We start from the raw sequence: 26,385 nt of genomic DNA, 5'->3' as shown, positions 1-26,385 counted from the left end.
CCTGGCATTTCAAATCCAACCAAGTACACTGTATGAGATCCACATATATATACACACACACACACACACACACACACACATATATATACACATATATATACTAAACAGCACAACTCGTGTGTAATTGTAACCCTGATGTTCACTTGCCTCACACACTCTAACACTATTCTCCTATGTTTAGCAGTCAGGTAGCAAATAAGGGGTTAATTATTTAGCACCCTGTGCGGCATGGCACGGCGGGGAGACAGCTACTCTTGAGCTTTGTAGCAAGTCAGGCTAATGACCAAAATGCCAAAACAACACTAGAGACAAGGCGGTATTTATTTATTTTTTCAGGTAGAGGGAAAGCACTGGGGTTAAATGAAAATGTCATCACAGATGGGAAGCAAGGAAGAGGAGAGGATGTGAGTATGCGAAAAGTGTGTATGGGAGAACAATTGCAGGGATTACAGCTGTCAATAGCAATATTCAGTCACTGGCAGATTATATGAAATATAACCTTATTAATCAGCCACATAGGCGTAAAGGGATATTAAGCCTGCATGAATCCAATAGAATTCATCAACACTTGATATTGTGTTGATTCTGTGATGTAGTAATTCAGTCAAGGCCATTGCTTGTGGGATTACTTGTTTACCCAGTCGATAACCATTAACAATCAAGTGGCTCCTTACATTAGAATAAAACAATTCTCCATTTTTATCATCTTTCTTTCACCTACCACCATGTGCCATTGAAAAGCTTGTATTTGTTTTAAGGTAAATAATTGACACTTCGGAAATAGAGATTACCTAAAAGCAAATAGCACCAAAAAATGAAAATGTTTAAAAGTACCCTTCAGCCCATTATGTCCTATATTTAACAAAGTAACAGTTTGCAGCCTAATTTAATGCTCACCTGCATTTACATTTGAACACACGCACTTATTGTACAATTTACATCTAATAAAACTACCAGACTTCAGAGTTAAGCTATTGGAAGCTGTGACATCTCGTTAGGGCAACTTGCAAGATCAAGAATAGCTCTTGATAATGGAATCTTTCATGGCTGCCCACAATTTGAACCGCAGTTTATAGCCACTGTCAACTTAAACATAATTACAAAACATCATCTTGATCATGGAAAAAGTGTGCATCAATTACTTTGCTCACTTACCATATATATGCATCATGAATTTACAAGCGATCACAATGAATCAATGAAAACACGATAGATAGCACAAGGCACAGCTGTCACTGACATGTTGAAATTGTCGATAAATATCGATAACTACTAATCACATTGATAACCATTTACCTCCTTGGTGCTCCATCTAGAAGCCTGCTGGCCGGCAATGAAGCCTACCAAAGCAGCATTACCACTGGGGCTGGTGGCATCGAAGGTAACACAGAACGGACAGTCGCTGGAGGATCCTGCCACTATTTCCCCAGAGAAGCCCTTCTCCTTCCAGAAAGCCTGTAGAGAGACAGAGACGCCGCTTCATCGTATATCAATAACTACAGAGGTTTAACGCAAAACCCAACCAGAAATCACTTGCGCACAAGTTATGTCGAGTGTCATCTCTTACAAGCTTCTGCCTGGAGAGAATGAACTGCACTTGAAAGCTAAATAGACACCAAGTAGACACAAGTGTCACATTCAACAGCATTCAAAAGGAAGGTAATTTGTAGCAGCAAAATCTCTGTTGCTCAAGGGCTTGCTTTGTTTCTATGAAGTGCAACCATAGCATTAGTAACATGGGATTAAATGCAAGTCACTTTTAGGTATTAACTTTTTCTACTTAGTTAAGTAGTGCATGATAGGATTACTCACCCTCATTAACTGAATAGAGACCACATAACCCAAGAGACTGTACTGGCTATGAATGAGTAATCTGCAAACTGAATGGTGTGCAGTTGATTTGCTCCTAGTATTTCTATGCAGTGGGTTCAGTAGTGCAGGTTGGCCTCTCATCTGAAGAAAAAAGCCTTAGAGCCAACCATTGTATTATATTGTCATTGACAAAATATACAGCGTAGTATAACTCTGTTCTACTAAACTACCATATGCAAAACATACAGTTTAAACAAAGTACAATCTTTTGTGAGATCTGTATAAAAAGGAGCCAAACTCATGTACAATGATACATACAAACATTGAATGTTCATATGCAAAGTTAAAAAAACAAATGTATATATTACAACACACAACATTTCATATGGGTAGATTTCTTATTATCATCCAGTGTCAAAACCATTCTATGGTACTTCCCAAGATGGCATGAGACCTACAAATGTAATACTAATGTCTCATAAAATAATAAGTATTTGGCTCTCTAGCACACGCTATTTGTAGACTGCTGGCAAACTTGCAGCCTCATGTAATAATAAGTGATTCTGATGTACCTGCGACTAAGGCTTTTGGGCAGTACAGACTGTTATGAGTGTGCATCAAATGACACTTCATTTTGACATTCATTTGTACGAATATTCATTTTGTGACTTACTTCTTACTACTACATCAGCAATCTTCGTGTCACTTCTGCTAACTGCTGTGCGAGTATGTGCATTTACATTTGCATATGCATGCCTACATCTGGATGCACATGTGTTTGCCTGTGTATTTATCCATCCATGCAGATTCACTCTGTATCTCTACAACATTGAGATCGGGGTTATTGTGAGTCTGTGTTATATTATTTGTTTGTAATATGTTCCATATTATTTATGCATGTTACTTCTATTTCTTGTTTTGCACTTTGTTTTTTTTAATCCTAAATAAATACTGACTTGATTTGATAAATGATCTTCGAAGAAATGAATTCAATATTCCAGTAGCGTCATCTTACCTAGTTGTTAGTTAGAAGGCATTTTGCTGAGGTCGCAAAAGAACTAAACTTACAGTAACAAAATAGAATAGAAAACAAAACGTATTTACATTGCACTCTCCCAAGTATTGCTTTAAGAATAATGAAGGCACAGCATTCTTGCATTATAATTTTACACTACAATAAAAGAATGATTTGAAATAGCAACAGTGCACTCCAGATGACATGGGATTTAGGACTCTCAGCTATGGGGACACACCATCCTGTTGTTTCTTCAGGGCCAGACCCATCCATTTTCTGCACAGGACATATTAGCTGTCCTGCCAAAGAGCACTGTCAGGGAAGTTCGTTTGAGTGATCAACTAGCGTGAAGTATGAGCATGCCTTCATCGTATTCTAGACCTCAGGAGACACTCCAAGTAGAAGAGGCTGTTCCTGGCATGCACAGCATGTTCTGCAAACAACAATAAACACCACACACTGCCCTAGTCTCGGCTGCCTCAGCTACCTCCCTGGTCATCATTGCGACATTGTTGGACCTTGTGTCCGGTAGGCATACATGGGCTCTTTCCACCTCAAGGCAAGACAGCTGTTGCCGCCTGTAGCCTGACCTGTCAACCTAACAACAATCCACTGCTGGGATTGGACGGGTTTGCCTACATTACCATGCAAGAACAGGCCTTTTGAGGCTATAGCATTTGCTGATGTTCAGCATATCCAGACTTCACATGAGCTTCATATAATGCAGGGATGATTCAGCTGCTGTAGGCGTTGCCCTGGAAAATTACCCAACATTGGGGAGCGTTGTCAAAGGTAAATGAAAGAGAGACAGATGTGATGCCCAGCCTGAGGCTTCCTCTAAGGACTTTGATCCTGAGAGGGACAAGCTGGTGCTTCTCAGGTTGTCCCCCACTGTGGAGAAGATCATCAAGGCAGGAATGCAGACTCAACTATTCATGCTGAAAATGCTAAATCCTTGGGCTTGCACAAGAGATGTGATAAGAGCTTTCAAGTGAACTGCTCAGTGTTCTCTCTTTTTACATACGTACTAGAGAGATGTCTGCTGCCATCTGCTATCAAAGTGTCTCATTTCCTCTGGTCATGGGTTTTAGCGAGAGGTTGGTTTTTAACCACTCTCCTCTGAAATGTTTCCGACAGGGAGTAAGATGGAAGTGTCCAGTACTAAACTCCCTCTTCCTCTCCCTTCAGTGGGGACTGCTGGTAGTCCTTCATGTCCTTTTTAAAGGAGCTGTTTGTATGCACTGTGCACTTCCCTCTCAAGCTGTTTTCAATCAAGCAACGCTGCTTGCCTTAACCTCAGCTAAAAGGATGAGTGAAATGCATGCCATTTCCGTTTGTCTCAACTCATTGCAAGCAGTTACTTAAAACTTAACCAATATGTTGTTGTGTTTGAACATTTCTATGTGATTTTATGTGAATGATACATACAAATTGCACCCAATCCACTAGTAATTCACAACACCAACTATCCCAAACTAAAGTACTTTGGCAAAGTGATAAAAAGATTTGGCACACATAGTGTGACCCCTCAGGATGGCAGCCACTGTTTCTGTGAAATGTGTGTTTGGAAAGAAAACAAGAGCCTGGGAGTTTCTAGAATCTTAGATCTTGTGCCACTAGTTGACCACTGTATTGAAGAGGTACTGCACACTTAAACTGTACTGTGATGAAACACATCAATGCTGGTGTTCATATTGACATTTCTTACCAAATTTATAAAAATTGGTTATTGGTTCATGGGTTGAAAATTTCTCAAAACGCCATCTATTGTTTTAAATCAACCCTGAACCTTGCAAGTCCAATGCTGACATAGAGACAACCGGTCGGGACTTTTCTATGTCATAAGAATTTATATAAAAAAAAAAATCTTAACTCCCTCTACTCAGAAAAAGAGAATTATTATTAGAGAATTATAGAACGTATTATAGTTGATGCTAATGCTACAGTAAATGTCTGAAATCTGTAACGTTAGCTAACGTTATTGTCCTGCTAACTATCCAAAATGTGTGTGCCGGAATTGCACATACTGTGATCATCTACAGCTGTCCCTGCAGACAACACATTGGTGGGATTTGCTGTGTTGTAAATTAGTAACGTGTCACTGTACTGGTCATCTCAATCAATTTCCATTATACTGCTGAACATTTGTGTGAATGAAGGGATGCAGTTACATGTAGATATACTGGTACCATTTGTGCAGAGCCCTGATGTGTATAATAGAGTTGCTGTGTGCACCTGTGTTGCCTATAGAAAATCCCTCAGCAATTGTTTGTACATACATACATTGTGTTATTACAATTTATGCATCCTTTATCTAACAGCCACTCAGGCCAGAAGGCGAAACAAAAGTGCTGTGCGTGACACCAGTTCTCTGGATGCCATCTACCTCAACCTCTGGCAACCTCTGGCAACATCCAGTGAAAAGTGTGCGCAGGTGGCTCAAACCTCCGTCTTGAGGTTTCTGAAAGTGCTATTGATGGTGAAAGGTATTCCTGTTTTATTGCATTATAGATATCAACCAAGTGCTGTAATGTATGGCTTTGTCATATTTAAATTTAAGATTAACGGCGCACCTGTTGTGTCAGATTGGTTTGATTGTTTCATCTTTTTTTCTTACCATTCACAGGACATCAGTTAAGACCAAGTCTCACAAGACGAAGAACCTAACCTAATCAACATAACGCAACCTTTTCATCGTTGTCCTGTTTGCACCAGAAGTCGCGCTGTCAGTACAAGGCCTGTTGGTTCCCTGCTGCCTGTTGACCAGAGCTGCCTCAATATGAATATTTATTCCAGCCCTCTATGAATAGGATCCCAGCTGGAAACCGTCAGCTTGCTGCAGCTGTGATGTTCACAGGATCCTCTTTTCTGAAGGTCTCACAGGTGAGTAATGGGTATGGATACAAAACATCATTTTATTGACAGCCTCATAATCTACTTCAGAAATTAAATTCTGCTCAGCCCATCAGACTTAGAAATGTTGGCTTGTCGAACGCAGACGTGTCTCAGGAATGAAATGAGACAATTCCATGCTTCTTGATTGAGAGTGCAAACTGATCAGGCTACTAACCAAAAAACATTTTTACTGGAAAGACAACTGTAATCCGTCTGAACTATAATACTCACAACATCTTACAACATTCACCATACTGACTAATAAAAGTTAACAAAATAAATGATTACTTGTTACAGCACCTGGAGAATGAGTGACTACAGTAATCAGGAATTATGATTTCCCTGATATTTTAGATATGCCTGCAGAGTTACTGTTGTGATCCAATGCATCATTTACCTTCTCTTCAGTTCATGAAGGTATTCAACATGCAAGCAATCGGTCAGTCTACTTATCATAAGCATCAGAGAAACCTGCTCCTCCCTACCATCAGCTGGCAATGGAAGACAGACCAAACGGACCTGATCCAACACTATTGGCAGCTGGTTCTTGGCGGTTATATGAGAGCAGACACACCAGGTAATGGTGTGGTGTGCTGTAGGAAATGATTATCAATTATTATTATCAACACAAGCCAGGCTCCAGCCAAGTATGTTTATATTATAAATAATTATATCTTTGTTAACGGAACTCTATAATCTATAAATTCTGTTTGAAAAAAAAAAAAATAATAATAATAATTAAGATTATGGGGAGTTGGGGTTTGCCAATGTAGAAAGGGAACTTTCTTGTTTATTGATACTGAGGAATATACAGGTCATGGGGTCCATGGTCATAACACTGACAACTTGTACACTTGCATGTGAGAAGCTGACAGCATTACCCCGAGCTCCAAGGTTGTTGTTTTTTTTATAGAAAAGTAATACTTTCTTGAGGTATTTTTGACTTATCTGAAGTAATGAATAAATGTTAGTATAACACACACATCTTGTATCATCTTGTAAGTACAAACATGGAGATTACACTGTGCGTCCTCTCAAGAACGGTCCCACCTCTGGTGAGTTATTTTTAATAAATATCAGTGCTTTGATATGTCCTTGTTTTGGTATTTAACTACTGTAGGTTAAGTCGACACCCTCCTTGATCTGTAATTTGATTACATTGTGGAAGGGCTTAATCAATATCGGGAACTGCTAAAGCAGACTACGGCGCCAGAGGACCTGTGTGCCCAGTTTTTCAGACCGAACATAAAGGAGGAAGTAGAAAGACATCAATCACGCTTCAGGCTTCCAAATTGACCCTAATTGAGGTACTTCACTGTGTTCTGTTTTCTCCATTTATGGATTAAAAAGGCTGCTATAGAAATTATAATCTCATATGGTCTAGTTTATGTTGTTATGGTTCATCAATGTTTACATCACAGCATACAAAGCTCAAATTAATTGCAGCCCTTTAGGTAACCCCTACATGAATGGTTTTGGATTAGCCTTACTTTGAATACATTATTTTTTTGATCATAGTTTCCCCTCCAGTGTGAGAGGTTTAGCAGTGAGTTTTGCTGCTGCTAGTGATGGTTCCCTCTTTAGTAACCCGGCCCAGCCTTCCAATATTCCTTTTCTGTAAGCAGCAAAATGTCAGTGATTTGTGGTTACCTTTTAATATCCTCCCAAACACACTCTCCAACATTGAGAATTTCAATGTATAAGGTTATACTTGTCTGTTTAATCTTAATCCAAAATGAAGTGCTTCATGGAGAGCAGTTTTACAGGATCTGTCCAAAGAGAGATCCTTAGGAGCGGGGAGTAACCAAAGTACTGATCTCTAGTGCATTTCTGAGTTACGCTTCCATTTTAAAAGGGGCATAATATTTTAATTCTGCCATATTTCAAATGAATCATCCTTTTATTCCCTTACCTGAATTCCATTTAAGTGACAAGACAAAGGCTGGCATCCTAAATGTTATAAGTTAGCAGAACTAGACCACATTCAAGTCTGACAACATCAAGATGGACTGATCAGAGCCAGCACAACAGGTCCATGTCAATATAACAAGTGCGTCTAGAATGGAATGCTCCCTCATGGTGAAAGTTAACTTTGACCTTTTATATTTATGAAATAAAATCCCAATGATGTCACTGAGTAACTCCTGCCTCACACATGCCTGCATTAAACAGGTCATTTTAATAAATTGAATTAATTAATTGGAATCAGCACATCACATTAATTTAACAACGACACTGTGTAAAAACATTATTGTCCCTTTGGCTCAATAAATGGTAATAAGTGTGTATGTTTCCTGTAGAAACTGAACAGTCTCTCGCCACACTATAGAGGTGTTTCACCCACTCCTTCAAGCAGAACTGCTTCCAGCCAATGACATCTGTGGGTTTTCAAGCATGACCAGCTTTCCTTCAGCTCCTGAAAGTACATTTAAGGGACCTTGGCCTAGGTGAGAGGCCTGCAAATCAGTGAACTTTGTTCTGCCCAATAATGTTATGCCAAGTTGCTTTTGACCAATGCGTTTCTTTACCCTGTATACTGACACTTACAATTGATGGCAAGGGCCAAGGCCTGTAAGGTACACATTGGGAAGGACTGGGTGAGCTCAGATCTGATTTTTAATCAATATATTCAAACAGATAGCCCTAATTATCTTTAACTTGGTTGGGTTGAGAGGGGATTGGGTGGTGCCTTCTCACCTCATATGTTTAATGATTTTGCTTAACAAACAAATAAGACAGCCTACAACAGCTCATAAAAGATGAGGCCAGATTTAATTAAAAAAAAGTGTTAAAATCAAATGGGGATGCTGAGTTCACAGCTTTGGATGTCAGGAATAGAAAGAATCAGACTCTCAGTAAGACTCAAACGAGACGAGATTGTTTTGTAGTGCAGTACAACACTTGTTGTACATACATTTTCAAAGTAAAACCATGCAACAGCAGTGGTAGGTGCATGCACAGTCGAAGGCTGAATGCAAATGTTCACACACTTGGCTTGCAGACTGAGCCCTTGGCAACCTCAGGTACAAATACTGTGACATGTTACATCATCATGCCGAGTTAAAGATGTTAAATAAGAGGCGACTTCAGACTGCAATAGTCCATTTTCACAGCAGACCTTTTCTCTTAGCGTAGCAGGAAACACACAGTAATTGATAACATTAAAAACAACTGCATCCCATTTAAATTCTTTCAAAATACTGTATATTTCTGCTATGTATCTAAATTGTGTCTAACTTATTGATAGTTTGATAATGGTAATCTTCCAAACTGGTGAGGTCTGCAATCGGAGCAGATTCTCTGGAGGTCCACAGTCAAGTGTGCTTGAACGCATGCTTGTAAAATCTGGGCGTCTGCAAGTTTAGGGAAGTGAAGATATTTGTATTCAGCCAAAGTCAATATCGGAAACTTATTCAGCATCTTCATTTTGCGTCATCACTGACAGCTTTGTTGTCATGTGACTGGCAGATGGTAAATGTAGTGCACTATGTAGTGGGGAGTGTTTTGAGACACAGCCTGTGTGACTTTGTCTTTTGTCTGTTTCACCTGTGCATAATTTGACATCTGACAGTCATTTTGATCCGTATTTAAGCTTTTAAACTTTTTGTCTCATTTTCACTATGCCTAGTTATCTGATCTGTAATATCTCTGGGTTCCTGACCCTCAGATGCTGTTTGCCTTTTAGTCTGCTTTACATGTATTCTCTGTATTTCCTTCATTCATTTCCTGCCACATGTCAGGGAAAAGTCTACACTCCACCACACTGCTAACCTTCACCCTTTTAATAATATTTGCCATGCTATTTTAGAAGAATCCAGCATGTTTCACCTGAGCCTGCCGCCGGTTTTACACTTGCAGATAGAGTGCAGAAAAGCACGTCATGTTCATAACTTTAGTTCGAAAACGGCAAGCTTTCCAATCATGTATAAGACTGCTAACTGACTCCAGATGGACTCATGGGAGGAGATCATCAAATAAACCATATCCTAGATCAGTGACCAATATTTTCAAACGTGTTTATTAGGTCTGTGTCTTGGTGTCTTGCCAAGATGCATTTGGATTCTGATAAATGTTTGCATGAGCACTAATGATTTTGTGTTCATTACAGTCGACAAATTTAATCTACTAACAAGGTGCACAAGCATTTTGTTAATTAATTGTGTGGTTGTAAAGTGCAAAATGGAAAAAGATTAAACAAATCAAATTTCCTGTGCTAGAAGCTCCTCTGTACAAAGTGTTGAGATCTATAAAGAACTTGTGCCAAATGAGTCGAGTGCTGTCTGCTACAGGCTTTCCATCTTTATGAAATAGGTAACCAAATACATATTTGAGAACGATTTTTCTTCACTTGGGAAAGTCGGGCCAGTGCAAGGAAACATTCTTGCATTTGAATATGATTTCAAATGTATTTCTTCTCATGAATGGCTGAAAACTACAATTTGTTTTGATACAGTCTCATGTTTGGATCGCAGGGGCCCATTTCACCACATTTGCAACATGCAAGCTGCCATTTGCAACCGCTTATTTGAACAGATTTCACAAATCTAAACAAATGCTGTACTTGCATCCCATGTATGAGCATGCAAGAGCCCTGTAGGACTCGCACATTTATCTGCAATTTGCAGGCGACAAACAATTGTGAAACGCGACGCTGCCACCGTTCCGATCTGCGGAAGACCAGTACTCGCAAATTGCCCTTGTTAAATGGGCCTCTGTATTGCAACTGTAAAATATCAAATTTGACAAGCATGTAGTTTCATTAAATGTAATCAACTGTACTGAGTTTGGAAATCAACCGTTACAAATGCTGTTTTCTTTGTACCAAAAATTAAAATAACTTCACATAACAACCTATTGCAAGTATGACCAATTTGATAATCTACCATAACCTACCTACTTCATGAACCATGAATCTTTTTTTTTTTCTTCTATACAGATGTGATATCTATAACATTATTTAGAGCTAATCCCTTTGGGAAAGGAAAATATGTAAAAGCTGCAACAACTGTTCAGAAGACAAAGAATGATTTATTAAAGTGATTGTGTCTGCATTTGAACCTTCATAATATTAGTCACGCAAACGTCTGTTCAGCCGTGATCTATGTTCCGTTACTCACCGTCTGGTAGGTGATAATGAACTTTATGATGTGGCCCACAGGCATGTTCTGGGTGAGGAATTCTCTCTGGCTGGGCAGGGCCGGCTGGTAGTGTATCTTTGCTGTTGGGGAAACAACAGAACACCATGAATCCCCGAAACGTCATGCTCTTTTTAGTCCATTTAATCTACCTTCCCAGTCTCACCCGGTGCAGTTTATATATAACATTTAGGACAAATCAATGCTTTATTTGAGAGACTGAGTGAAAGAGGGAAATCAATAAGTGAAGACGGATAGCACACTTGAGCTAATCCCTCTATTGATCAGGATGGTTTTTACCTTGAATCATAATGCATTAAAGCATTAATGGCATTTCTTGCAAAGAAACCCCCATGACCTAATACTACGCTGACTGTTGCTGTGCTCCAGAGTACTAATCGCAGCACTTACATCTGTCGAATAACTCCATCACTACCATCAGAGGTACTGTATGACACGCATGCAGAGAAGCCAGACTGCTACTGTGCCTGCTCTGGCAAGTGAAGCGACATCTGGACAAAAGCCAGGCTTTTAATGAATGAACCAGGGGAAGATGTGAAACATCATTTAGAAACTGTCAAGAGCCTGTCAGCAACCTCAAAATAATGCCCTTAATGCTAAACAAAATTGATGAGCCCGAAGCAGTAAAATTGAAAAACAGCGACATGATAAGTGGCTCCAAACTAATTTGACATGGTCACTTAGACGTTCAACTGACAGCACTGTACACATGACATAAGACCTGTCAAGTGGTGTCATATCCATAATGGCACCAAAGCCGTGGAAGTTGATAGCAGGAAATGCCTTCCTACCTCATTATTTGTCAGGCAGATGTTAAACTGTGGACGGCTAAATGAGATGTATTCTGGCATCTTATTTCTTTGAACACTCAAGTGCTCTACAGTGACAACACCGTCATCCGCTCTTACATGCTCAAATCTGCTGTGACACTTTCGTGTAACTTCATCACAGCTCAGGATCACAGCTAAATCAAAACGATGTGAATAAACAGGTTCAACGGGATGGCAGTTTATATAACTAGATAACATAAGATTAAGCACACAAATCCAGAACTATGTGCTCAAAAGTTGGCTAGCTGATGAATAGGGACAGAGTGCTGCTTGTAAACAGACATCAGCCATTTGCGGCGGTGACAAAATAAGGCTATTGTCATGCACTCTTTCTGCCATCCAGCAATTTCCAGACTTGTGCTTTTGAAGGCGCCTCACTTTTGGCACCATCTGAAAAGGCGGCCTAAATTACGGACCTTATCCACTGCAGGGCTTGGCTTCTCCACAGGATAAGTACTGAGGATTTCCTCTGTGTCAATAGGGCTGAAAGAGGCGCCATGAAAAATGATAAAATATCTTCAACTTCACAATAGTCCAGTGTTTGTTGTTGGGTTGGCATACCTTCAAAACTGCACACACAAACATATAAAGAGGAGGCACCTGTGACTTTGTCTGATGCTGGTGACAAGAGAAAATAGCACAATTCTTATTATTATTCTATTTACCCTGAGGTTGATGAGGTCGGTGGGAGTGCAACATATTAACAATTTTAGCCATGCCATCAGGGTCGGCTGGTCCACCACTTTGGTCCAAATTGAAATATCTTAACTATTGGATGGATCGCCAAGAAATTTTCTACAGAATCCCTTGACTCTTACTCTGGTTCCAACATGAGGTTGACGTGTGTGTCTGTTCTTGTGAAATGTCTCAGCAAACTGTCTGATGGAGTTACATTTGGTACACACATTCATGTCCCCCTCAGGATGAATTGTAACGACTTTGGTGTTCTGACTTTTCCTCTAGCGCCACCATCAGTTCAAAATTTCACCTTGATACTTTGGCGTGCACTAGGTATTCTTGCAAATACCTGCAAAACTAATAACATTCCCATCACCCTCAGCTGTACTTTGTGTTTTGTGCTAATTGGCAAATGTTAGCATGCTAACATGCTAAACTAAGATGGTGAACGTGGTAAACATACCTGCTGAACATCAGCACGTTAGCGTTTTCATTATGCACATTTTAGCATGCTGACGTTAGCATTTAGCTTAAAGCACCACTGTCCCTAAGTGCAGCCTCACAGAGCATCATGGCTGCCAGGAAGGAGGTCTAATGGTAATAGCACGGTCATTAATACTTGGCAATTGACATGTAATATACTTTTAGGGATACTTAGTGTTTTAGGCCATAAAGCTTTATATTAATTAGACGTTTGGAAATATTCTTTTCATTATGTTTTCCTCAATTACTATTGCAGGTGTACTGCAAGTACACAAGGTACTAATGAAATACTGCACTTGACCTTTACCAAGCTTATCACCGAAAGAGTTTCTAAAGAGTTTGACAGCTTTTTGACTTTATCTGTTCAAAATTTAAAACAGTAGAGTTCCCAAGCACCATCATTTCACACACAGGATTCGAACCTCACGCCTAAATTGAATGACAGGTCTTTTGACATGCAGACTGTCAAAGCTATTATTGTCTTCTGATACATCTGTTACATTACTTTGTTGACATCATTAGTCATCTTTTCCTCCAGTAATGTTTATTGACCTAGGCCAATACATGACCAGCAGAAAAAACCCAACATGCTTATATTTATTGATATTCATATACATATAATTTATGTGGCCTTACCACTTGGACCTTTCAATATGCACAGTCAGTTATGACCTATTCATTTATTTACATCATTATATTATTATAGCTATTGAAAACACAGCTAGTTTTATTTAGAATTATACTGATGCTGTGACTATTGATGAAAGTAAAAAAATGACAGGATTCATCCTTGGACCAGACGTGTAGGACTGCAGCAAGTTCCCTCAAAAGGATGTTGACACAATTTTCATCTGCGTCGTTGTCTGAAGTACTCTCATTTGACATTTCATCAGACTGCTTTTTGCATCACTCTGACGTCTTTGGAAAACAGCTGCAAGTTCAAGAGCATCTTATTGCTCAGGAGCAAAGGGCACAACTGCTGGTTCCTGACCCTTAACACTCCTCTGACTTCTAAGGACGCTGCTTCCCCCAGAGTGATTTCCTTTCAGTCTTTTTGTCGTCTTTCTGTCTGTTTTAATCTCACTCTCTCCTTTTAAAATACTGTGGCATTTGATCCTCTCTCACTTCATTTTTGTGAATGCACTACTGGACAACGGTGACCTTGCTTTCTCAATTTCCTCTGTCACTGACCTGTGAGTCATATCAGCGCTTGCCTTCAGCAAGGGGCTTCGAAATTCCCATTACTTTCTCACTCTGAACTTTTATCATAGCGCACAGGCACTTTCAGTGTCTTTGACTGTCAGAAGGATGAGGAAAGTGAAACATGAAAAGCCACTCAAATCAAGACATAACATCAAAGGGATGATGATTCAGAGATGCAGTTTCCGAATGGCAATTTATCAAGAGTGGTGCAAAGAAACTTTAAAAAGTATGAAAACAACTAAAGCTAGCTAGAGCTTAGGTTTAGTTCATGGCTGTGCCTGTGTGCTATGAAATTGGATCATCTCTTTCATCCTGAAAAGCCAATAAAGCGGTGCACAGCATATGATGTAACAACCTGTTGTGGAGAAGAAGAAGAGGGAGAAATTACACGCACAACCTCTTGCTAGGTGTGTGGCCGAGATAATGTTCATGTGAAAAGGATTTTAATGTTAAGAGTCAGAGACTTGATGTTCCACGACTCCACTGTGTCAACGTTTTGATCAAAACAAAGATATAAGAACCTCTTATAACATAACTTTGGGCAGGAAGTAATGCAGAAGGTAAATTCATAAGAATGAGGCAATAACGACAGATGGATACCAATGTCATAAATCTGTAAGGCCATCAGAAATAGGCAGCGCTATTAACCAACCACTTAATCCAAGTGTTACAGATGGAGTCCTGTGTCTATGGGCACGCTGCATCACAGATCTTTTATTGAATTACGTGCGTAGCCCCTTGACACTTATTGAAATTGAAGGCTCGGTAGTAGCAGCATCTCCCCCATCTCTCCATACACACACACTACAACATTACTTAATAATTCCTGCAGTTGGTCTTGACAAAATTGGACACAAGGCGGATCATATCTTTATTTTTTCGCTTTTATAAGCCCTCAAGATCATAACTAATGGCTATTCTTAAATATACCTTACCCACAGATATGAGAAATGTATTATTCACTCCCCTGCCCAGTTAGTGTCAGTCCAACGCATCTGCATAGCAGCCACCCCGCACTAAACTCCTTCATCAGCCTACACTAGTCTCATGTTTTACCTGTAAGGCCCACGTTTTAACACCTTTGTTCCATCAACTGTGATGTGATTTCCACACAGTCAGAGAAAATGTGCGTCCTAGTCATAGTTTGGTTACACAATCTTAGCGCACCACGGAGCGTCTCCCCCTGACAGCGCTGTAAGCCGAACACTCAGTCGCACCGGACGGCAGTAGAGGACGTTGTACCAGCATCTGGTTCAAAAGTTCAGCTGACTTCATTAACATCAGTCATCAGTGGAGCTTCCATTAGGCCTACCCTTCTCTACTTCCATCACAGTTTTGTGTTGTGAGGTCATTTTGAGTTTAAAGCCTGCCATGCTGTTGCTGTGTACAATGACGCAGCTTTAAAAAAGAAACGGACTCGGGGTCTTCTCGACTAATGACTTGAATCCTCGACTTCAGGGGGCAGCTCTACTTTATTCCCCAAACATTCTCCATGCTGGTAAAGGCAAGATAGCCAAAAAATGCTTGTGGAAGAAAGCATGGTATATCGCAGATGAGTTGTGTTTTTAAATTTGATAGACTTGTTTGCTTGTGCTGCCAGACAGACACCGCTGTCAGTCAAATCTAATCAAACCACACCACACACAGTCCTGAGGAAGCAGATTAATTGCGCTTTTGAGGGTGAAGTGTTATTCATTTTTGATAAGGACTTATTTTTAAAACTCTTTTTGATTGTTGCCATACTTTAGACGCCAATCTTTAATGACCGTTTCTTTTAATTCTCTTAATAAGTGGAACTGTTATTGAGAAATAGATACACAGATGAGACAGTATCAGTCTATATGTTGCAGTACAGAAGTTCATTTAGAAAGGGTGTCACACTGAGTACACATCCTGGTCGCAATTCTTTGAAAACCACATTTAAAGGATCTTTGACAAAAAATAGTGTTTTAAATAATGTATATTTGACAATAGATTGTTATCAGTTTTTTTTAGAAAAACTCTAGAAAAACTAACATCCATGTCAGTATTGGTCTCAAAATGCCATTATTGTCTGGCTCCACGCAGCAATGACGAGAGCTTTAGAGAGGAGAGTACTGACCATGGTATGTCCTTTTGAGATCTTAACTACTTCCACTGGCGAACAAAGCTTTGCAAAGCCAAGTTTGCTATATTTGCCTGCTCATCAACACTTGCTATATTGCTCATCAGGAGAGCACAGCCACTCACAGATAGCTAAATTCATTTCCACAGAGTTTAAACTCAGCGAGATAAAAATCACATTGCGTTAGTTATCTCCACAATCACGTCAGCTCCCACTTCGTGTTTAATCCCTGAATTAGGCTCCATTAGTTTCATTCACAGCACAGCGGATGCTGGCCTTGAATCCTGGCTCACAGTGTCAGTTGGCAAATCAATGCTAATGCACTGCTTACCTGTTTTCTGCTACTGTAAACAAGGCTCTGGACTAAACCATGAGTGGCAGATGTAATAGTTTCCTCGTCGCTGCCCAAGCCTGCTGTCATTACAGCGGCTCCTCCTCCACGAGGAGATAGATGGCAGTGTCAGATATAGTGTTGCTTGGCTGCCTGTCAAGTTCAGTGGCAATCAGATAGAATCCCCCCTTTAGTTGGGAACAACGACTTCTGCAAGTGACATCAAGAACTTTAGCTTCACCCACTTAACAATAAATACCCACACACACACACACATACATATGTGCACACACAGCCAGCATGCTCTGCCAGGGATTTCCTACTTGATAAAGAGAGACAGAAAAACACATTGAATCTAAATGTTAATTCAGTAACTGCAGAGCTGTCTCTGTTACTATCACCGGATGTTAGACTGTGCACGTACTGTAATGGCATTATACTCCAACTGCATGCTGTGAAAGCTTCATTAGGATCTTTTTTTTGATATGCAGTCTCAAAATGAATTTACATGAATAACTAAAACCGTGTTCAAAAGTCAACACATGGCCAACATTCTCATTTCCAGACTTGTCCTTTTCATGCATAACAATCTCATATGCAGCAAAACCAAACAGTTCATAAATCATTGAGGTGAGTGAGAGAAGTGGTAACAAAAAAACGGGAGGGGTGAAAACTGACAGAACTCATTATAAAAGATGGATGGATGGATGGGGAGATAAATCCAGGAGCCAAGAACAGGACAAACGTGATATATTAGGGAACGCGCAGCTTCTAGCCAGCATTTGTGTTTGTGAATGCAGCAGTGGTGTCTTTTTAATGCCAAGCACCTCTTGGACCCCAGAAAGTATTCATTTTTGTGTTCATTCATCCGTCTACCCCACTGATTGATTCAAAAGAAAGTGACTTGAGAATTAATTAGGAATGTCAGAAACAAGTATCTGTAAAAAAGAACGAGCCAAACATGAGAGGTTGTGGATACTGTGAGCAACGCTTTAGACTTCTGTCCATGGGAGGCTTGGAATCATCTAGACTCATTATCATCATTCCCACTGTCCGTGTTAAGCTCTCTTCTTCGCTCCCCCGCTAACAGGAAAGCTGCTCAGGTTTGCCCGCTTCCACAAAATGAAAACCAAAACAGATGACTTCAAGCAGCAATCCTCTCTTTAATTTATCCCAAACTCCTTTTGGGAGAAATGACGTCTCAATCACTGGCCTGACTTTGGCTTTTGAAAGTCCCTGTCAATCCCCCACACTGATTTAAGGCCAAAGCATGGCACTGTGGCATCGGGAGCCAGAGCAATCCATGCTGCATAATTCAACACAGCTCTCAAACCTGTCTCATTAAGGATCCTGGCCATGGTCCATGGCTCTGAGTATGAGGCTTTAAGTGACAGATCTGTTGCCAGCTTAGTACAAACAGGCACAGACCCAGAGTAGGCCCGAGCCGCAGCTTCGGCCCCTTTGCAAGTCTGGCAAAACCTAGCCTCAACATCAACCAGCGGCGACTCCAGTCTTAGTATGTGTCCTACACGTGACAAGCACCAAACAAACTGCAAAAAAGATATAATTTATAATTTAATAATTTAAATAATTCAATTCCAAGTCACCACTATGACTGTAGGTTGGAATGCAGGGTTTCTATTTTCTGACCAGAAAAAAACAAAATAAACTCAGGGGTTGGATATGCCAAATTCACTTGCACAACGTGATGTCAATGCACATTCCTGGCCACACAGTCAAGAGCATACACATTATGTTTTCAGCCAATGTGTGTTGTTAATTAAAAAAGGCTTTTGAAGTTTTCAGCATGGCATGTTTTTAAATGTCAGTTGGATCAGTGAAAACTTTCTGGTTCTTGTGAATAGCAAAAAAAGAAAAAAAACACTTTCCTGTAGGGGTCCATATTTTTCCCCTCCTTGGTAGCTTGCAGAGAGGTCGGCAATGACGCATTTGTCACTTTCAACTTCCCACGGCCGACCATAACAAATGTCACATTAGCCCCCAGTTAAAAAGTTTTGGCCTAAACTCTTGCTCTGGTTCAAAATCTAATCCAGGCAATTCCCCAGCCCAGGGCCCAGCCACTGACGGGATTTACTTCAGCCAAAGTGACTGCCACGCCCAAGAGCCGGGAAAAAAAAAAAAGATTTAGGAAAATCAAACATTTATCTGCATGGATGCACAGTTTGCCACATTTGACAGACGCGGTGAGAGAGGAGGATATTTGCCTCCTGCATCAGTGAGAATTTCATTTAGCGAGTCAACAGAGGTGGGAGACACACACTGACCTGCCAAATGAGGGGGGCAGGTGACAATCACGGCTCTGCACAAGAAGTTGTTGGTGGCGGTCGTCACCCTGGCCCACTCAGCATCCTGTTGAAACACAAACAGAAATACAGCTTTTTTTAAACAAGTTGCACAGATTTGCTAGCACATTATATCCTCTTTGGGGCGGTGGGGCTGTTTAGCTGAATGATTTTGAATACAATTTATTTCAAATATAGTACAAACTGTTTTTTACTTAACTGGAGTCATTACTAGTTAGTCATTGGCGAAATAATCTCCTTTTTGAAGCCAAATTCTGCATCTCTGCATACATTAAAGCAGACATGTTTTATAATAGGTCTATACATAAACCTTGACCTGCGACGCCTGAAATTGATTCACGACAAGCGTCACCCACATGCTACTGTGTTCATTAAGCGTGTATTGAACAGTGAAGCAAAAACAGCTTTGAAGGAAATCGTTTTATAAATTATAGATTTCCTTCTATTACACTGTGAGAATTTACATCCGTAACAAAACAATGGAGATATTCTAGTAACGTATGCAAATTGCGTGGTTAAATAGACTTTAATAGTCTTTCCCTCACAGCAGGGATGTTATATGTGCTAGCTCTATTGGTCTCACTTGCATTTCCACAAACTTAAGCCTCTGGCCGGAGGTGGTATCACCATGGTGATAATTAAAGCAGAGCGTCACTGTGCAACACAGAAAGCTCTTGTCTTCTGAGACTGTAAAACAACTAGATATGTATGCGGAAAATTAGGAATTAAATTGACTATTTTTAGCTGGCTCCCTGGTAACTTTAACATTAAAATGATTTTTATTCACGAGGCATTAACGAGTAAAGCCCCTCTGTAATTAGGAGTTCACATCTTCCAGCACCACTCTAACAGCCCTCTGCTCTTTAGATCAGGGACTGTTGGCTTTTTCAGGGTCAGAGCTGAAAAGGTGTCCCCACTCCTCAAGTTTGTACAAGCTTTCCTCAAAGTCTCAAGAAAGCCTATTTATTTATTTTCAGTTACACTCTCAGAAAATGTTGAATTTTCATATTTTTGCGGTTTTTGTACACACATGGCACTACTGCCTCGCGGCAAGGAGGCGCTGGGTGTGAAGCCAACCAGGCCGACTGGGGCCTTTCTGTGTGAAGTTCGCATGTTCTCCCCTCGCCTGTGTGGGTTTCCTCTGGGTCCTCCGGTTCAGCTTAGGTGAACTGGAAACTCTTAAGTTGCCCGTAGCTGTGTGTGCGTGAGTGTGAATGTGTCGGTCTGTCAATATGTGTTAGCCCTGTGATAGACTGGCAAAATGTCAAGGGTGTGCCCTGCCTCTCACCCAATGCATGCTGGGATAGGCTGTAGCCTCCTGTGACTCTGCAAATGATGAGCGTGTATAGAAAATACACATACTCTTCTTTTTCTTCCTTCCCTCATTCTTGTTCTGATTATTACTGCGGTGTCCTTGGGACTGTAATTAATGACTATTTTCAATAATGAGTCATTTCATTTTTTTTCTCCAGGAAAAGTTGATTAATTGATTCATTATTTAGTGTATAAAATGTAGGGCTGCAACTGTCACAGCTGGTGGTGCAGGGCAGCAAGGAACACAAGGAATAGGACCCAATTGCAGAGGCAGAGTAGATGCAGTGCAGGGGATTTATTTAGGGACAAAGACTTACAGGATACTGAGCAGGCAGTGGTCAAAACCAGGAAAGCAGTCCAAACAGGCAAACAGATCAGGCAAGGAACAGGCAAGAATCAGAATCCAGTCTGAAAGTCTAAAAGTCCAAAAGTCCAAAGACACTGGGAAAGCAGGGAACCAAGGCAGGGAACCAAGACAGGGAACCAAGACAGGGAACGCACAACAACATACAACAAACTGTCCCTGAAGAGAGAGAGAGGGAAACACAGAGACTAAATACAGAAGCCAGGTGGAGATAATGAGGGGCAGGTGAAACTAATCAGGACAAGTGCAGACAATCACACAGGCAGGAAAACACAGAAAGACAGGAAGTGAAGTAGATCAAAACAAGAGGAGAGTGAATTAACAAAATAAAACAGGAAACATGAAACATAAATGACTGAACTAAACACACAGGAAACACTGTGACAGCAACTAATACTTATTTTCATTACTGATTATTAACCGTTTGGTCTATAAAAAACAGAAAATAAATCCCATCACAATTTCCAAGAACCCTCTGATTGTTGTTTGTTTTGTCCAAGAAACCAACAGATATTCACATTTGAAAGGATAGAACCTGTGGTTTAAATGATGAATTGATCAAATATCAAGATGGTTGACTTGTTGATTGTTTCAGCTCTATTAGAGTAACACAATCTTAAGAAATATTCCTCACAATTCCCCAGAGTCCAGGGTGACATCTTCAGTTTGCTTATTTTGTCCCACCACATGTTCAAAACCCAAATATGTTCAATATACCACAACATTAACCGCAAAAGCACCAAATGCTTTCTTTTAAGAGGCTGGAACTCTTGGCATTTTTGCTTGATGAACGATATCAACTACAAATTGATTAGCAAAATTGTTGTCAGCCATTTTCTGTCGTATCAACTAATTGATTAATCGACTATTCGTTTCAGCTCTTTTAAGCTATTAGGAGACTGCCATTTCACTCTGTATGGAGTTCCTAACTGATTCAATTTGGTATTCAGTTCAGTGTTTTATAGTCTATAATTCAAATATTTTATATTTTATTTTCCAGTCATCAAAATTAAATATTCCATCCTCGAACAATCAATAAATACACAAATAAATAAATAAACAGTAGAAATAAGCAATATATTGAGGTAGAGCTCTACACTTTAGGGTGCATGGAGCCTTCTGGGTCTCTCAGCTGTGGATAAGGAAGACAGTCAGGCAGAACAGACAGTGCCTTCACAGGAGACGGCCTGTTTCTCCACCGAGGAAGCTGTTATCCCTGTGTCGCGCCTCATCAATCCCAGAGTGAGCTGTTACTGTACTCTACCTGCCATATGGCCGTCACAGCAGAACCCAGCCGGACATTCTTCCACCCAACACGTTCTGCCAGACGCTCTGAAAGCTGTTGGGTGCCTCCCTGTGGAGAGACAGATATTACACTTCAAGGTGGGCTCAAAACCCATAGATGCCCTCCTTCCCTGGGTGTGGGCAGAGTGCTTGAACTTCAAGGGTCACTTCAGCCAAATTACTAAACAACACCCCCCTGGTGGTGTCTAGCAAGCCATACAGATAATTCATTTATATTTGCCAAGATTTTCATGTATCTGTGTCTGAGACTTCTGCCAACACACCAATGCAATAAAAATGTTTATCTGTGGTGCTCGAGCAATTAGAAATGGCATTTGAAAAACTCACCAGCGACGTCTCCTTCTGGAAACAATGTCCTAGTTATTCTGCATAAGCCACAGAACAGACTGACTGTGAACAGTTTTCAGTGGGAACTATTTTCTTAAAAAGGTAGAAAGTATTTATAATTGTTCACAGTGGCTTTTTTTACACCAGAGAAACCTTTTTTTTTTTTAAAGGACAAAATGAATGGCGATTGTAAGCTTGAGTGTAAAGTAAGTATACACACAATTAAACAAGTGCTGCCTTGAACATAAAAGGTTTGGATGAAAATCTATTCAAAATTTGTTTGAGGAAGAACAAAGCAAGGTTACATATTGCAGAGGTGAGCACCTCTTACACAGTGTACAACTGATAAGAGCAGGGCCTTTCCAGTTCTCATTTGATCTGCTTTTACTGAACCTGTGCTCTTGTCATACTCACAGTGCTACTCATAATAATTCCTTCAGGAAATGGCTGAAATAGCACAATAAAAAAATTGAAGGGAAATGTGCTAATACACAAGTGTGGAACTAGAAAAGCTTACTTGCTATTTTCATTAAGGCCTCAGCCCTTTGACGCTCTGCGAGGACTGAGGAGGTGCAGCAATAGCACACAAATAGAACAGTAAGGAACTGTAGCTTTCATGCTGAGGGAGCTCATAGAAAACGCGGAAATCCAATACAAGACCACAGCTCCTAGTGTTTAAATGGTCCCAATCGACGCGTCGAGCACAAAAGAAAAGACTGTGTTTGTTGGGACGGGGCTTGACTGAGACGTGCAGACTGTGTTGAAGGGCCCGGATTCTAAGTTTTATCAAGGTAGAGAGGAAGTCCAATGTGGTCTCCAGCTTAGAAAAAAGCACTCAAGTCAACAACTTTTTTTTTCTTTACCTTTATCTTGAACTCCTGAGCACAACCCGGAGTGCTCTCCAGCAGCGGCAGTAACCCTCCAGCTGCTGCAGCATACATAAGGAAGAATAGGAAGGACATCTGGGATGGTTCCATGCCAAGCACAGATCTGCTACACAGTCCCATCTCCTCTTTTAGTTCTGGCAGAAATGGATGAATGAATACATACTGCCCCTGCAATCACAGTGTACATCGCTAACTGCTATACAGTGCATTGTCAAAAAACTGCAGTTTCTTCTGCCACATGAAAGTCTACCATTGTATCATTGACCAGGGTAAGGTATAGTTAACAGTCACCTGGGAGGATAATGGTGATTGTTTCTGTACTTAAATCTATAATAATATATAGATGCCTTTTTAGTATGCAGTCAATAAATCTGCAATACTGCAGTGTATTATTTGATTTGGCATTAAACTCAAGGCACGAATAACAGTCTATAGTTAGTTTTATGGAGCGACAACAAACTCTACCAGCATGGCTCCAAGAATGGCAATGTAGGTGGTCCACACTGAAATGTCTCAACAAATACTAGATGGACTGTTGTGAAATTTGGTACAGATTTTCAGTTTACAAAGAGGATGAGTGCTGATTTCATCTAATGCCATCGCTAGGTCAAACCTTCAATGTATCCAATACTTTAGTTGTTAGCAAATATTAGCATACTAACATACTAAGTTAAGATGACGATGACCAACATTATACCATCTGCATTGTGAACTTACTACAACGTTACTACATGAACTACAACCATTTTTACATTGTACTTCACTATGACTGCTGACAAACTTTGGACCTCAACTTTTATTCATCTTAATTTCTTTAATTTACACAAGAGGCATCACAGTCTCAAAGAGCATGGCTGTAGACTGTTTTTGTAAAATATTGTCACCAAAAGTCTAATTAAAAGCATCTAATTATTTCAACCAAATATTTTTTGAGGGTCAGACATGTCTTTATTAACATCACCATAAATCACTGACTTTGTCCAAGATTAACACAAAGTAGAAGGGACTCAACATGGAGGAAGATAGAGGAGTTGAAGCTGCTCCTAACCCTGACCTGCAGTCCAAGCATGTTGCTCAATGTACGAGTGCAGAGTCATGCTGTCTAGTTCAACAGCATTGGGAGTCTTGGAAGGATCCTGGACACAGACTATGGCACACAATCTGTCAATCTGTGCAAAAAATTATTATCATTACAACACACCCACACATGATGATTTACCACTGTGAACCAAAAGCATCCCATCGATACAGATAAAAAACACAATAAAAATGAAGGCTGCCAAAAACGATTCTACCAGGGCATTTCCCCCCATGTTTTCTACTTTCCACTGCTACTCTAACCATTTTGACATTTTGTTGTATTTTGTTGTGGGATGAATGTACTCTTTTCCCATCAATCCATAAGCACACTGCATCTTAAATGTAAAAATACCGTTACCACATCCGTTTATTCCCAGCAGGGTGTTGGATTGTAAAGCTGATAATATATGCTTGTAAAAACTGGCCTCTAAATAACTACTACTACTGTATAGCTGCTGATATATATGCTGTATATCATCTCATTCTTGGTGCACATGCAAAAGTCAACAAGAAATTAATTAAACCACTCTTCAGTATCAGATTTGTCCACTGAGAGTTGTGGTTATTCAGCTGATCCTGATCAGACATTTCTAAGCATCAGGGAGGACAGCTCTGACCGAACATAGTGCTAAGTACAGAATGTTGCTGTGTAAGTCTGTTGCCTCACCTTCCACAGGAGCTGGGTGAAGTCCATTAGCACCACTGGGGATAGAGCAGGGACACTGGTTCTGTAGGTGCGAACTTTGGCACCTGGCCCGCCCATGTGGTACACCTTCTTGCCAATATTGAATTGTGGGAAGGTCTCTAAGCCCAGCTCCTTTATGAGCTCCAAGATGTGTGTTTGGGTGCTGAAAGAGAAAGGAAGCCATTTCAATGAGCGTAAACATAAGCAATTATAATCACAAATGCATTTATTCTGAGTTTAGAGAAGTTGGCTCGAGAACACAGCATCTCTTGAGTGAGTCCTTGAAGCACCGAAAAAATCTTTGAAAACTGGCAAAATGTCAAGATGAAGCACCTGAGAGATGCTCTCTCCTCTTTGAATTCAACTGTCATCTACGTGCTCTTGAACAATACATTTCACAAGTTCTCTAGTTGTTCTAATGCCAACATTTGACTACAGAGTGTAGCATAATTCTTCCAGAAGTTTTGAGACAGACTGGTAGTTGTAATCTAAGACAGAACTTATTTGGGTCTCCATTACCTGTTACCAGAGCAACAGCTACTCTTCCTGGGGTCCACAGGAAAGAAGGATTTTATGATGTATGGGAGATTATGGGAACCGTATTTGTTTTGTGTGTGATTGACATCAATATTCTTAAAACTCAAAATCCTCAGCCTGTGTCTCCAAGACAGTGTGTCAGTAAGTGAACAACCAACCTTAACCTTGGCTGGAGCCAATCCTAGCTCACATTCACCTTCTTGCTGCCAAGTGACAGTGCCAACCACTGGACCACTGGGCCGCCCATCAATAAGTTAATTTGTCACAATTATCACGTGGATGAAGCTTGTCTAACTGAGGTCTAAATGTTCTGCCTGTTCTGACATCTCAAGCCCTAATGATTTCCTTGAGGTTCTTCTGCACTGTTTCCCATGACTACATAATGAAAAAGGTGAAATGTCTGACTGACTTTCAATTGCATACTGGCAGCTGGCTCCAGAATCACTGATTTAACATTTATCTCATGTTCAGTGCAACTCTGCTGCATTTCAATTGCTACTAAATGGTGTTCAGTATCATAAACAGAACAACAAACTCCTATCATGAGCAAAATGTTACTCTGTCATTCTATAGCATGATTATGTCCTTCAGGGATTTTCTAGTTAACAGGATCAGAAACAAACATCCTTGTAGGCTCAACTGGAGTGACTCTTAAAATGTGACTTTAGCGTGAATTGTCTTGGTTTCCTCTCTTATTATTCTTCTAATATTTGAGCAACATTACCTTCCTACCCACTGCCCTCCAAAGTCCCAGCGATCAACACCATTAGCTGCTGGTATTTCAGTGGACACTGTGCGACCTCCCACCCGATCTGCATGGCACACAAGGCATGATTTAGTCAGAGCAGCGTTCTTTTCAACAATTTCACAACTAAAAGAATCCAGTATAAAGTGTAAAGTTACCAATTGCTTTCAATTATGATCCAATGTCACAAACCTTTTCCTTCCGTGATCAGTATTCTCAACTTGGCATTCCTTTTTTTGAGCAAATGAGCTGCACTCAGTCCAGATAGCCCGGCGCCAACAATAATAACGTCCCAAATTTCTGCAGTCAT

The 26,385-nt window shown here is 40.3% G+C and overlaps 1 protein-coding gene across 1 annotated transcript in view; it reads right to left on the bottom strand.

Annotated features, from left to right (window-relative positions):
• LOC139301663 (probable flavin-containing monoamine oxidase A) overlaps nt 1-26,385 on the bottom strand; it is a 35,133-nt gene extending 8,748 nt beyond the window's left edge. Inside the window, exons 1-9 of the mRNA XM_070925104.1 lie at nt 26,268-26,385; nt 26,055-26,142; nt 24,776-24,956; nt 24,083-24,197; nt 23,005-23,162; nt 21,774-21,863; nt 18,793-18,877; nt 10,840-10,940; nt 1,297-1,455 (exon numbers count right to left, since the gene is read on the bottom strand). Of these exons, the coding sequence (XP_070781205.1) occupies nt 1,297-1,455; nt 10,840-10,940; nt 18,793-18,877; nt 21,774-21,863; nt 23,005-23,162; nt 24,083-24,197; nt 24,776-24,956; nt 26,055-26,142; nt 26,268-26,385 (1,095 nt within the window). The remainder of the gene's footprint in view (nt 1-1,296; nt 1,456-10,839; nt 10,941-18,792; nt 18,878-21,773; nt 21,864-23,004; nt 23,163-24,082; nt 24,198-24,775; nt 24,957-26,054; nt 26,143-26,267) is intronic.

Source organism: Enoplosus armatus, chromosome 18 (genome assembly GCF_043641665.1).
Source record: "Enoplosus armatus isolate fEnoArm2 chromosome 18, fEnoArm2.hap1, whole genome shotgun sequence".
Classification (NCBI taxonomy): domain Eukaryota; kingdom Metazoa; phylum Chordata; class Actinopteri; order Centrarchiformes; family Enoplosidae; genus Enoplosus; species Enoplosus armatus.
This window is presented reverse-complemented; position numbering and strand designations above follow the sequence as displayed.